We start from the raw sequence: 15,397 nt of genomic DNA, 5'->3' as shown, positions 1-15,397 counted from the left end.
TAGTTTAATTCTCTTCTCTCCATGTTTATCTCTGTATGCACAGGCTCAAAGAGAAACTGTCTTCCCTTGCCCCTCCCCCCATCTAGTTGTTTTAACAATAAGAACTGCAGGTACCATAAGACTCATGATTTACATTCTAAAGAAAAATGTTCAAAAAGAAACTTATCCAAGCCAAAGAGTCAGTAGAAAGACAAAGGAGTCATTGCATAGGGAAAAAAGGGACCATTCTAATATCGGTGAGAAAAATTGCAGCCAACGTGATTAAACACTGGTTTCTTTCTAGTTTGAAATCTCCTCATAGAAGGATGCTGCCTCTCACAGATTTTACTGTTACACATACAGAGCGAGCCACATATTGTTCAAAAGCTGTGCATTTCAGAAGGAATTGATGGCTTCTTGAGGGTTTATTGTTATTTCTCGTCAGGGCTTTTGCCACTTATATTGCTGTATCCTCTCAAGGCACTCTATGGGGCAATGCAGTCATGGAATGAATTTGTTCCTCACCTGCTGTCCTTTCTGTGTTTCCCCAGGGTTCATGACGTACATCGTAGAGCCACTGTTTGAGAGGTGGGCCCAGTTTACAGGCGATACCCCCCTATCTGAAAATATGCTAAACCATCTCAGGAGGAACAAGGCCAAGTGGAGGAGCTTGCTCCACAAGCAACACAGCAGTAGTAGGAGCAATGACCACTCAGGTCAAGTGACTGGCAGCCAAGAACAGACTTTAAATAAGGAAGAGACTCCTTAGTGGCAGCTTTGCACTTTTCCTTATAGCACTGCTATCTCTGTCTTGATCACAGCAGCAAACAAAATCCCGGGGAGGTAGGAGCCTGTTGTCAAGACCCTGGAAAGGGAAGAAGCGGCAAAGCAGAAGCTGTAAGGGTCCTCATGAACAAGCCCATGGTTCTGCTGGGTTCCTTTCTGGATCTCCCTCACGTTTTTCTCCCCTCTCTTCATTCTGCACATGCCTGATGCCATTCGTCACTTCTGATCATGGACTGCCTGAATGCGGAATCCCAGTCAGCAGTACTGAAGCCAGGACAGTTACGGCTGCCACAATGCAGGGAGGGTTGCTGAGAGAACAGGGGAGATAGATAGATAGAGGCACTCTAGGTTATATATTCATTTCCCACGAGTCATACTGTGACATATGTATATAGGCCCAGAGCGCCATATGCTTTCCAGGCTGGCAGCTGGGCTGCACATTAAACCACCAGCATCTTCAGCATCTAGAGGACACTGGCTGAGTGAGACAGTGCTCGCAGAGGGCAGAGAGAGTCTGGTTATTTTAGTAATTAAAACAAAAACCTTTTTAACTTTTGTATTCTGTGCACTAAACAACAGATCTATAAACCTTGGACTGAAGTTACTCTCCGTATACACAACTCCGGTGTAACAAGGCTCATTTTGGTAATCATTTTTATGCCACTTTGGATAAAAGACAGGCATCTTCTCATTGCAAGGAACAGTATTCCCTCGCAACCAAAAGGGAAGGTGTTGTACAGTCTAAACCTTTGAAACACAAACAGATCTATCTTTTGAGTACTGTTTCAAGTAACATGTTTATATTCATATGTGTACATTTTCTGTAAATACAAAGCGCTACTGATTCCCATGCCAAAATACTGGAGTACTGTGGGATTGCTACCTGTAAAAACATTGGCACTGTGAACAGAATACTGTTAGTTTTAATACAAGAGAAAGCATTTGTAAATACGGTATAGAGTTTATTAATAGACACCATTGTTTGTGGATAAAAGCCTTAACTTTTAGCATCCTTCATCTTCTGACAGCTGCCAAAATCATATGATCACAAGATATGATTCTGAACTGCCTTTCCACTATCCAAGGTGTATCAAAGATCATTAAGGAATGAAGTCTGGCAGGATAACTTCTTGAAAACTTCAAACACATTCCATATGGGTCCGTGTTGTTAATCCATGGCACCTTGCACATTTGGTCTAGGGGAAATGCTTCACAGAGCCTGAAGTTTTAAGTCCCAAAAAACCCAAAACCCACAGCAACACCACATAATTTGACAGTTCAACCTGATTATCATTTATTCAAGAGTGTGAATTTTTATTAAATAGCTTAGTGATCTACAAAGCACGACATTGTAATAGTTCTGGAGTCCAGTTGTTTTCTCAAGTGATGTTGCAGTGTAGCAGACTTTTTCCCCACATTCCCTCCTTAGATAGCCAGCATCAAAATGCATTTGTGTTTTTCTTTTCATTAAAAAAATATTTCAACAGACTTTTAGATCAGTCTCACTCAATGAAGGAAAAAAAAGTGTTGCAGTCAGACTATTAAGAAAAATCCTCTTAACTATCATAGTAGCTGAGGGATTTTCTATGGTCTCATGTTCATGAAAGGTACATGGCCTTATCTACGCTATAAACAACCTCAGTTCAGATAGATAGTCTTTATAAAACTTCACTTAAGTTTCCATTATTTCAGTGCGATTGTATTCTCGGACACTACTGCATTGCACCAAAGTGATTGTCCCCTTCTCTGCCCCCAGAAAAATTAACTGCATTCAGGTAAAGAATAGTGTTGTTATAAACCCCCAGTACATCAAATCTGTATAGCTGTTTTCCAAAAGAACTAGCAGATATGGCCATATGAACATGTTTGGACGTGAATACCTTGGAGAGGCCAACAAAGAAAGAGCTATTTAAGTTGGCACTTGAGAAAGGTAATACTTAGTCATAGAAGTGCAAGGGGAGATATAATAGAATTTTTCTCAATTACAGGGAATATTGACTTGATTAGACAAAGTGTTCATGCTCATGAGGTCACTAATGTGTTTAAAGGAAAATAAAAAGCGTAAGTTTTAGTAAAGGATGTTTTACTCTACTAATTCATTGGACATGTATCTTCAGAGCAAGAGATGAAACCCAGTGAAGTAGGAAGGTGGAAATCACTGTGAGAACACAAAGCATCCTAAGAATGATGATTTTCTTCTCTGCTGTTTTGTAAGCTATAAGTGGTAGAAAACATTCTTCTTCCTCCCTCTTGTAAATGGGACTTGCATATTAGAAGTACCATAACAAGCAAAGAGAGAATTGTAGTAGAATAAAATTATTCCTAACTACAGGACAAAAGTGTCTTTTCAACCACCTCATGGTGGGGGCGGGAGCATCACCACTTTGCAGCTTTTTAGGTGTATCTTTCTCCTGACAGATTTAGGACAATTATTAGGACATTATGTGAGCAGTGTAATGTGCTGGTTAAGTATCCTTAAGTACATACAAAAGGATATAATTTCCCTTGTTTTGTCTTTTTACTAAGAAATGGAAGCCATTTTCCATCTAGTTCAAAGAATTTTTTTATAATGTTCTGAGGTTTAGTTAAACAAACTCAGTATCTAGCAGCATAAAAAGCTCTTGACAGATACATTGTTGAGCTGTTTCTGAGGTCCTTCCAGAAAACAGGTCCAACAGGAAAGCTTAGGTACAAATCAAGTTCTGTTACAGCTACAATAAAACCAAGACCTTTTCTGTAATTAGGGCCTACAGGGTCTATTACAAGTCTGCTCTTACCAAGTTAAAACTTCCCAACTTTGAAAAGCTGCTCTTAAAATGAACAGGTTGTGGGGTTTTTTGGTGCACCAAACATACCTGCTAGATTTCAATCACCTCGTCTAATGAAACAATGCTTCAAATTGGTTCAGGGTGGCTCCAGAAATGCTTCTGTTCTTGCATGCCAAACCCATTACACAAGTTTGGGTCTGGGCCAGTGTGCCTCAGGTGCTGTAGAGAGAAGAGCACTGAAAAGTTAGGCTCTGGCAGCAGATGCCTGGCAGCCAGATTCGCTGAGATCTGTAATGCAAAATGCTACCATTTGATTTCCCATAGAAGCAGCCAAACCGTACCTGATACAGCCAACCCAACAGCACTAGTGCTCAGTATATGCATTTGTGATATATATTGGGTATTCTCCAGTTTGGAGGACATCTCTGTACTGGGATTTCTCCCCAGGATGCCAACAGAATGCTAGACGCACAGAATAGAAAAGCATTTATGCAGACAATACAGATTTCTGTCTTGTCAGCCCTGTTAGCCACTTTACGGAAAGCCCTTGTAAATTATTTTTTTCTTATTGGGCCAGTGCACCTAAAGGATTCTGAAGTTTTAAAACTGACTTAAGTTTTTCATATAAGAAGCAGAAAACTGCTAAAAGCAGGAGCTGAAAATGCTTTTATGCCCCACAAATACAATCAATTTGATTAAAACCTAGTTTCTTTATATGCAGATTTCATACTATCAAAGAGGCAAATTCTGTATAAATAGCAACAACAATAATAATAATAAAAGAAAGTGGTGATAAGTGAAACTTTTAAGCTGGTTAAAATAATGCATATGCATGCATTTTCATTAAGTAAAGATTTTACCTGCCTTTGGGTTTTTAAGGGTCAGCGTTCCAGACACCAGTCAAAAGGGAAAAAAAAAAGACTATTGAAAACATGTACCTTTGAAATACAGAAACAGAGAGAGGAGTAGCTGAGATTAGAGTCTATGGCAGAAAAAAACACCACATGATCTGCAGTTCTATCTAACCTAATCTACAACATGGGTCAGTTATGCTTGTATAAACTATTGGTTTTCATGAAGAAGATCAAAGTCTCCACAAATGATCGGTGAGAAGGGTGCTACCACAGTAAACGAGATAAGCCTGTTTTCACACTGCATAGCTATCTCACTACCTTTTCCAATCTGTGGTTGAAATTTCTATTAAAAGTTTCCAACAAAACAGAGACAGAATGCACACAAGCCTTTTCAGATGGACTCTCCTCAGAAAGGCAAAACACTCAAGTGGTTATGATTTTATTTTTGGGTATCAGTCAGGGTACCAGCCATAATTTATAGCCTTATATTTTAAGGCACTCAGCTGAGTTGTCCATAAAGCATTCCCATTCCCCTCCTGATGCCACTAAGCCCTGCTTATGGCCCACAAAAATCAATACTTAAATTTGAATTGAGATGCTGGAAATCCAAAAAAGCCACTGCAAAACACAAACAAAACAAAACCCCAAGGCAAAGCTTCATGTCATGAATATGTATCCAAATTACTTTGATTGGTGCAAACTATTATTCTATTATTTGTTTCTATAATCCATCCGATATTTTAGGTACATAAAGTGCAGAGTGTAACTTTGACTTGGATGTAAAATATATTCTGCTTATCTTTGAATTCAAGATTGTATATGTCATGTTTATTGTAAAGCATTTTATATATACATATTCACATATCTTATACAACTCTATGGGCCAAACACTGGTCCCACCAACTTCATTGGGACCAAGAATCAGCCCCCATATGTGCGTATATATGCCATATGCATCATTCTGAAAGGAAGCACTAGATTGAGTGAAAATGCTGTGACTGCTATGCAGTGATGCCAAGAGACTTAACTGTATCTTTTTTAACATACTGCTGTAAGTATTCATCGTGTCAAAGAATGACAACTAATAATAAAAAAAAAAAAAAAAAAAAAAATGAAGTGTCCAAAGTTCTTTGGTACAGCCCATAGATTGAAAGCATCTCCTTAGTTTGCAGAAGACGTTCTGGTTTGACAAGGCAGCAGAAGTCCTGCTGCATCCATGCTCCCACTGCCTCTCCTTCCTACCAACAGAATAATCACTTTCCTAGTGCATTGTTTCTGAGAAGAACTTTTCTTTAAATTTACCTTAGCCTTGCTGTAGGAATTCAAATGGAGTTACCAGCAATGAAAGTCTTTCCATATTATTTCTCCTAAACATATAGTAGAAAAATTTTCAAACCCTAGGGAAAATGTTTCCCTGTTTAAGTATTTAAAGAAGAGGGAGTTGTCTTTTACTATTGTTTCAGTTCCAGTAATTAGTTCTTCTCAACATCATTGGTCAGTTTTAATCTCCGTTTTCTCATGTCTCAGTTGCAGACCACATTATACATGATATGTACAACTTGATAGAGGCTTGTGAAGTTTAATTGAAAATATGGGAAGTATTGACATTCTACACTGATAAGTATTTCTAAGTGAGAAATACTTGTCATCACTGATGGATGTTTGTTACTGCAGACACTCTTCTTGACTTTGATACATTTCTAAAGAGAGAATATATGTATACCTCAAAGACTTCAGTAACAACACTCACATAGTTTGTGCACTGCAAATGCTACAGTTAACTGAATATAGGAGCTGGAAATATATTTGGTTTCAGTGTTACTTAGCCAACATTTTAAATTCACTTTCTTAAAACAAACAAACAAACAAGCAAACAAAACAACAAACCACCCTTCACAATCAAAAAGTGTTTTCATGTGTCCCCCGGATGCAAGCTGAATTGCAGAATGGATTCTAGAATGAAGTCCCCTAGAGATCTATCCTATGTATGGATGAAATTGCGATGGTTTCTCTAGAAGTTTTACATAGCATTGGAAAAACACTCACAATTTTCCACAACAGATTTAGCCGTGTTATTTTCAAGTACAGCGAAGTCAATACATCTTTCTACTCTCCACAGGTACTGTCTGTATGGATACTGATGTTTAATGGTTCAAAATAAATAATGTAGACTAGCAAGTTGAAATGAATCACTGAACTGAACAGCAAAAGAAAAATTAATAATGTGGCAATGTTTTTGTCCTGGCCAAATATATTGTACTAGATTAGGAAGGGGACCTGGGTGTCATAAGAAGTTGTAACTAAAACAGAGTATTAGAATTCATACAAACAGGGATAAAAACGAGTTGTACTATTAGTTCCACCTCTCCTATCACCCAGAGATAAATTCTATGCCATCATTTTCATACTAATCACCCCTCTCTAGAAAGTGCAAGTACAAGAGTGGGAAGTGCAGAGAAGGGTGGCCAAAAACAATCTGAATCACGAAAAAACCTCCAGAAAGGAGAGACGGGGTGGGGGGGACGACTGTAGCTTCATTAGTACCACCTATTAAAAAAAAAGAAAAGAACATTTGCGCAGATTGAGAGCTTCTGTTTTCCCCAAATCAAAACACAGGTAAAACAAAGTAAAGCAATACATGTGGAAGTTGCTGCCACAAGAATACATTAACCACATATCAAAACTTAGAAGAGTAAACATTTATATGAACAAAAAGAAAATTTATGGTTACATATAAATACTACTAAAATCATAATCTTGGAGAAAACATACTTTAAGACTTAAATCAATCTTTTGTTTAGAATGACACTTTCATGACCTACTCGTGCAGGTCAGCAGGTGTTAATTCCAAATCCAGAGTTTTCATTCGTATGTGCAGAGGATTCCTATGAGCTTAGCTCATACATAAGCATATTTATGAAAGAAATATAGTTACCAAAAAGAAAAATCTAGAGCTACACCTATACATGTATTTGATGTCCAGCCTCATTTCTATAACAGGACCTACTAACATCTGGAGACAAACTCAGGGCTAGTCACTTCAGGCAATCAAAATCCAAAGAAAATAGGAAGTACTGAAACATATGGTAGATTCAGAGAGAGATTCAACAAGAAAGATAAAATATTGATCCAAAGATCAGTCTTTTGTAACTTTCATGTTTTGTAGTGGATAAATATATTTCAATTCAATCTTTAGAAGGAGGAGGAAAAAAAGAAAATATATATATATTTTAGTATCATCACCTGAGACACCAAAACACAAGTGGAATTACTTTGTTTAAAATGTACTGTTTTGCTGGGATGAGGTTCCATGTGCATGGCAAGTAATTTGAGACACTGGCACTGCTCTCTATGGTATCTGTGCACAACACATTTCCCCTCAATGTAGCAAAAAAGTCAACACCACCAGTTCTACCATTACTGCAAGAAACACTGAGAAGTGGCCATTTGCACCATGTGCTTTGAAGTACCTTTTATCAGCAATAAGGCCTAATTAAGATGCACATATGTGTGTATGCTAAGTGCCCGACTCCTCCATTAAAGGCAAACCTTGCTCAACAATGCTGCTACCTGAAGACTGCCTATGTAAAGACAGACATTAAACAAACTAAGAAACATAAGTCAGTGGTGATGTTGGATGGGTACTTCAGCTACTCAAAACAGCTAAGTGACATTGGCATGTTGCATGCTTTAGGTGCATAAAGGTATATCCAAAAGTTTTAGCATAGCAATACACTTCCTACATTTATATTCATTATAGCTACAAAGATAATACACACAAATTCTATTACCTGAAGGTATTAGTGAACTAAAGTGAAGAAACCTGGATAAGCTGTGTAGTCGACTTCCTTCTGCGCTCGACCCTCACAGTTTCTCTGTGCTCGCTCTATCAGGAGTCCTGTCTGGAGTTGACTAAAACTGATTATCAAGCCCCCATTTTTACCTTCTTAGATCTCTTGCCCCCCATGCACACCAAATTACAGTCACCTTCTTGAAGATACCAACTAGTTGCAAGCAAGACAAAAAAAAAAAATTTGCTTTGGCAAAGTATGATATTTATTATGTTCCCAATCATATGTTATGTTCTTTTAAAGACTGGAGTGACTTCCCCCTCACCACCAAAAGAGAGAGGGAATTCTTCCTTCTCTGAGATGCTCTGGATTGGGCTGGAAGAGAGAAAGGTCAGACTGCAGGGTATTTCATGCAAGAAAGCCATAGCAAGAAGCTCACAGCTCACTTGGAGAACACAGGAAGTAAATAAAATTCTTGCGAGTCTTTGCTGTCACCTAGACATGAGAGGGGCCTAAGAGACTTCACTGCAACTCAGGAACATACTGAGTCAAGGGGAAGCAAGGACTCACATGCAAGGGCACAATAAGCAGAGGAAGAGTTACTTCTAACCACCTTTTTATCTTCTGTCTTCCTTGGTCATTTCCGAGTTCTCCCTAGTTAAAACTGTGGAAATTTTAATGTAATAAAACCTGCCTTTTTGATTTTGAGAGAAACATTTTCCTGAGGATCAGGTCAGCTTCAATTCCTGTCACACTTCTTATTAGGCACATTTTACAACAGTATGAAACCTGATTTTTTTTTTTTCCAGACATTATTGTATACATTTCAGTTTCCCAGTTTTAAGGATGCATAGTTAAAAATATTATTATTCATGTTTGCTTAGGAAGGAGTGTAGGAAAAGTGTCTGGACTTCAGCTGTCTTTTGCCAAATCCTCCATCTGCCCAAGACCTAAACATACCACAATATAACCTCGCATTACCAACAGCCTGCATTTTCTTCTGAACAGTTCCACTACTTAGGCCTACGTGGTTGCAGGCTTTGAAATATAAGCCGCTAACAAAATGATCTGGCATTTTGACTATTACAGCTTAACAGTCACATTGTATGTGAAATGCTAGATAAAGGTGGAATTTATTTATTTGCACTGTGGTTACACTTTGGAGTGCTCTAGTTATAGATCAGGACCCCACAAGGGACACCAACAGTGCTCCTACCACAAGTCTTCACAACAGAAATAATTTAATAACAGATTCATGTTACTTCAAAGCTCAAGACAACAACCACCACAGATCCCATGAGAAAGCTAGATGTGAAAGGACAGCAGCTACTTTAATGACTAAGTAGCTAAACTTCTATGGTTTTGTGGAAAAAGTGAATTGATCACCTCTAAGTACCTTAAAAAACATTTTGCTGGTTTTTTTGAGGAAGGAGTTTGCTCCTTCACCAATACAACCGCAGTTCTTTCTTTCTGGTACCTCAGTGTCGTTAATTTAAAGGGAGAGCTTATATCATCACTCTTGAGTTACTTGACAGCTTCAAGTTTTGCCTGTGGGTGTTATACTGCTCCCAGGGACATCTTATATAATAATGCAGATGTCATTTTTCAGCTGGCACAGCACATCCACTAACTTAAATTTTAGAGATCCATGACAGTACAGAGTCTTAAAGCTCTGAATATCAGCAAGGAGTTTGCACATTGAAGAGTAGCACAGGCTCCTCCCTCTGTGAAACTAAAAATACGTTTGAAATGTAAAAGAAATACCTTCAGTAAGAGCTGATCTCTTTGTAAGACAACCTATGATGAATAAATTAGAAAATAAACATACTTCAAAACTTTTCTGCAGAAAATAGTGTAAGGGGGAAAGAAAGAAGGTACCATTGTCAAAAGGCGACTCAGCCAAGAAAAATGTCTTGGAAAGCTCATCTCATTCATGTATCTGAGACCTGAGCTTTTACTCCTAATAAGCCTTGATAACCTAGATATCAGAAGCCACAGGGGGTTTTTGTTGGTTTTGTTTGTTTGTTTCACTCCGTAGTTGGTTCACTGTAGAACTAGCTTTGGGTTCTACTAGAGAGAAGAAATAAGGAAGAGTCACCACTTCCCACTCTGGATGTCATGCTCATTATTGAAACGCACTATCATTTAAATTATTCTAGTTTTCACTTCCTGCTACTTAGTATTATGTTTCTCTCTGTCAGAGAAAGAGGCTTTTAGTACCATTTTTTTTGTCCTCTTCATGCATTCACAGACAAATCAGGTCACTGCAAACAATTTTCTGTTTCTGAACGAAAACAGTAGCAAAACCTATACATTTGAACAAAACTCCTTTATAGTTTTCCAACTGACTTTATTAGAACATACACTCTTTCTGAAGACCTAGCCTACTATGGCATGGTAATTATGGCTTTGTGCCATCATTCCTATCTTCATTATTTCTCTCAATGTAATTTCTGTTTTTAATTATCCACAAATTTTATCACTTATTTCATTACTAAAAATATGAAAACTGCATTAACCTAGAACCATTCTCTGTAACCCTAGAAGAAATACTTCCTTTGAGTGATTACTGTTATCTGCTAGTTAATCAGTTCTACATCCATTTAACATCTACTTTGTGGATAATATGATTGCTATATTTTAATTTACACTATTACATCTATTTTTGTCAAAAAATGATTTAAAAGACCTATTTTCCAATAGTCACTTAAGATCACTCCTGTTATGTAAGTATTTTAAAATCTGCAATAGGATCCCATCATACAGATTTTTTGCCTAGAATTGATAAATTCTAATTGAGCTAGTCACCTAGTTTACCCCACTTTTCTTAAAAAGAAAACGTAGATACCACCATTTCTGAATTTCTGTATTACTCTGAGGTTTATTCGAAGTGAACATAAAAGGCCAGATACGTCCTTCAGCCAGCTTCTTTAGAATTTGCAGATTCAAATTGCTTAACCATCCTAGGCTTTTTTCCTAGCAAGCAGAGTTTAACTTATTCCTCCATTAGAGAATTATTATAGTAGTAATTAGTGATCCTGCTTTTTTAGAAGTAAATATCCACTTTTCCTAAAATCTATGCAATTCATGAAACTTTGATTCTTGTTCAAGCAACAGGACAGCAACAACTTCCCAATGAAAGTGCCAGTGACCATTACCAGGTGTGATGTTCATGATCCTCAACCGGTATCAGGTCAACTATTCACAATTATTGTGCTCAGTCAAGGTCTGGCCACATGCCATTTTCTTCAAAGCTACTGGGTCTTTACTTGTAAGGGAGACCTGTATGCTGGAGAATGAGAAAGAACTTAGTCTTATGATCAAGATGCAACAACTTTTCTCCATGGCTTTTATTATGCTAGAGAGGAGGAAAAGGGGAGCACAGGGAAGAAAAAGATTGTCTGTGACTTTGTACAGATGTGTAGAAATAGCACAAGTTTCTGTGGGTTCCCCAGGCAACTACTAGCTTAGAGAACTGTTAACATGCTCTTCTCCTAGCAACAGCATCAAGAGCTTAACAAAGCATGAAGCAGGATCTCCTGAATTCTGTTTATTTCGCTTACCTTATGTTAATATTTCTTTCATTTGTGACCTCAAAATGCTAACTCAACATCAAAAATCATATCAGCGACAAACTAGGTTATACAGAGCAGATTATTAGGCAGACATCAGTCTCACTAGCAGCCTTTTTGTTCTAACATGCTAAATACAAAGTATACTCTTCAAATCTTAAAGAAAAGACTATGCCATTACTGAGAAATAATAAAGGGCTGAAGATTTGCTAGAAGTTTTGAAAAAAAAGACCCTGCAGAAACGTAACAAGTAAAACCTTAATATAATTCATATACATGTAGAGAGTGCCCATGAGAGGAATAGAAGACATAAGAAGCAAACATAACCAGATGAAAAACATTTGAGTGGTCAAATGGGCAGATAAGGAAGAAGGGTTGTTGACAAAGTGCACATTTCAGCTGAGTGAAATCAAAGTACAACTTTGAACTAGCTATTTTAATGATCAAAAAATACTGACTTTCAGATTACTTTCCCACTGTACATGCTGGTAAGGCAGCTCCTAACTTAACAAAATTAAACACAAGAACATTGAGCTTGACCTGTATTGAGAAACACTTCCTCACAAGCAAGAAAAGAGCATAACAAAAACAGCCTGGCTTATCAAGCCTGCCCCAGTAGATGACAGTCAAACGTGGTATATAAGTCAAGCAATACACCTACTAGAAAAAGGTAATGGAAAAAGATGACTAAATACCAGCCAGGCAAAATTAAGTAAGAAACAACAGAATACACATACAAAAAAGCAGTATTCTAAAGTAAAAACAACCTCACTTCAGTAGTAGAACACACAACCAGCCTCACTGATCCATAGTGCTATTTTAGAACTTTTAACACAGATTCCTATAGCTCTCGCTATCAAAAACCAAGACAAATACTCACAGGCTGTAAACAGTAAGGTGACAATGCATCAAACAACTGTAAGGCAACTATAACATGTGAAGAAACTAAAACCAAGCTTACTTTGAATTTCTTCCTACTCCTTCTTTATACCAGCAGCTGTTGCTCAGTGGCAACTGCCTCCCAGCAAATACAGCTGCTGTGTTACAACATAAGAACTAAAAAGTAAAACAGAGAAGCGGGAACAATCAATCTAGTTTAACTTTTTCCATGAAGTAAAATGTAGAGTACTAAAGAGGAAGCACAGATGGCAAGAAAAGAGGTCTTAAACATACAAGTTCTCCACAGTTCAAAGTGGTAAGATGGGTAAGATACTCCTTATTTTAAAATACATAGCTAAATGCTGCCTTTAGTTCCACTCTAGCAACTCTAATGAAGTCGATAGCAATGCAGAAACATTACTGAAGGTTGAACTTTGCCCAACCCTGCAAACATACCCTTACTTAGCTTTATGAATGCACCTAAACTTGTGCAAATCATTGTTTACATGTGACAAGCAAAGAACGTGTATGCTTACAGGAGCAGAGTACAGTCTTTCATCTGAAAGAAAAATGTGAATTTTTATGCCAGATGGTCACTTTGACTTTTAATCAGTACGTAACAGCATATTTTCACTTGCATAACCTAGAAGTTATTTACACAAATCCCTGCAATTCTGTGGCAATGCTTATTACGTGTGTACTGCACCACAAACAGAAATTTTCTCCAATAGCCATTTTACATGGGATATGAGAGGATATTTCTTCAGGAGAAGACTACTGCCAGATGAAGCTCTTCTCTAACTCACCACATAAAATCTTCTGTCTGTTCTCCTAGAAAAGGAAATAGCAGATTTATTTTGTGAATAATAGAATAAACTAGCCTGGTGATGACTTTTTGCTTTAAATACAGTTCACCATAACACTACTAAGTTAGAAGCATGTACCTCTACAATTTACTGAATACCACTAAGAAGATAAAAATACAAAGGGATTAAAATTTTGTTGTTAGACCTATTACTGAATAGATATTAGGGAACAGAATTCCTTTTAAATTTAAGACTTGCAACATAGATCTGGTATAACACTGCTCTCTTGTGGTTAAATACATGCAGTTCATCTGCAGAATGTATCAACTGTTTACATCAATTATTTTCAAAATTTTCAAATATATTTTATTCTAAGACTTTTTTGCTCTTTAGGGGTTTATCACAACCAGTGCCAACTCCACCCCTGCACACTGTGCTGCTACCTCTGTTACTTAAAGAGGGAATTTAGGCTCCTGCTTTTGGTTCTCTGACCTATTGAAATTAAATGCCTAAATTAGCCTGAAACAAAAAGTATGAATACTTCCATCCCAATAATAATAAAAATGAGAGTTTGAACACTCCTGCTCGCATACAGAAATAATCTGCTTTTAAAGCCTCCTTCAGCCTTCCAGGCAAATAGCCTGAATGAAAATGTAAGCAGAAATTGAAAGGTAAAGAGGACTAGAAACATAGCTGGAGCAAAAGGACCACATTGTTTTCCTTTCAACATGAAAAAAAAATATCAAATTCCCATTGCAGAAGGAGAGATCCTGCTGACAGGATTATTGGGGAAAATAATGAATATAAAAAGAAAGGCCTTTTGATTATTATAATTAGTTATTAGAACTAATTCTCTAAATAAGGAATACCATGGAAACTAATGTCTAGCACAATCAAAAATGCCTCTCAGCTAAATAGCTAAATTATAGCTAGATAAAACACAGTAAAATTATGATATTGCAAATGAAACTACTATTTCAATCTCCTAGTACAAAACATGACATTTGAATTTAGAGAAAGAGATCCCTTTAGCAACACAGAAGGTTTTAGAATCTTCATTTTTTGCTAGGATGGCAAGTTCAAATACCTTTTGTGGGTGCTTCCATATACATCTAGATGAATTAGGATTCATATTCACAGAGAAGTGATTTTCAGTCTTTTCTTTCTAGTTCTGTTAAACACAGCCCAAGATCATTTATTTGTAACTTAATTTTGAGATGTCCTAATATAAATTAAATAACAGATATTTGGGTTAGTATCAGTTATCTTATAGAAGATAGCAATTTTATTAACACGCACCCACAGATGGACAGGCAAAACATTTCTTTGCCAAAAAATTAGAGATACAAAAAGTACACTGAAAACTGATGATAAATACAATTATTTCTGTCAGTGACCGGTATTAAAAAGAGAGAAAATATTTCTGAAGCACAAGAATTTGTAAGTAATCTGGGTAAATAATACTGAAATGGACAAAGTATTTCCCAAGCTGAAGGACAGCTGTCGTCTTTAGCCTTTACCCACAATATAATTTTAGATTTTGTTAAAACTATCACAGCAGTTAGACACTGGGCTCCTAAACAAAATGTTTCAAGGTATAACTACGGAGCATGACATGCATTGTTATAAACCACTGAAACATTTACAAACAGCAAGAGAGGAAAAAGCTTGTCAAAGACCTTTCCAGATTATGCCTTTCACATTTGTCAAACTGCAAGAATCAAAAGCAGATTTATACAGATACAAGCATTAATCCACATCTTTTTTCTTTTTACATAACTCAAGTTATTCTTTCTCACAACACAAGCATTGTTTTTGATGGCTTTATAAGATTCGTTTCTTACAAAATCCCTTCTATACTTGTTATCCAATACCTGTCCCTTTTTTGCTATACTGTTTATAGTACCTTCAGCTTCATACTTCAACAAAGTATTTTGAAAAGTAATGAAAAACTTCCCTCTT

The 15,397-nt window shown here is 37.0% G+C and overlaps 1 protein-coding gene across 3 annotated transcripts in view; it reads left to right on the top strand.

The window, feature by feature from the left end:
• PDE7B (phosphodiesterase 7B) overlaps positions 1-4,313 on the top strand; it is a 183,291-nt gene extending 178,978 nt beyond the window's left edge. For all 3 annotated transcript variants that reach the window (XM_069787253.1, XM_069787255.1, XM_069787252.1), the window contains one exon: positions 531-4,313. In XM_069787253.1, the coding sequence (XP_069643354.1) occupies positions 531-748 (218 nt within the window). In that variant the 3' untranslated portion in view covers positions 749-4,313. The remainder of the gene's footprint in view (positions 1-530) is intronic.
• Positions 4,314-15,397: the final 11,084 nt, after the last annotated feature.

The sequence above is a fragment of the Haliaeetus albicilla genome, chromosome 7 (assembly GCF_947461875.1).
Source record: "Haliaeetus albicilla chromosome 7, bHalAlb1.1, whole genome shotgun sequence".
In the NCBI taxonomy this organism is placed as follows: Eukaryota; Metazoa; Chordata; class Aves; order Accipitriformes; family Accipitridae; genus Haliaeetus; species Haliaeetus albicilla.
The sequence above is the reverse complement of the archived record's forward strand: the minus strand, read 5'-3'. Positions and strand labels throughout refer to the sequence as shown.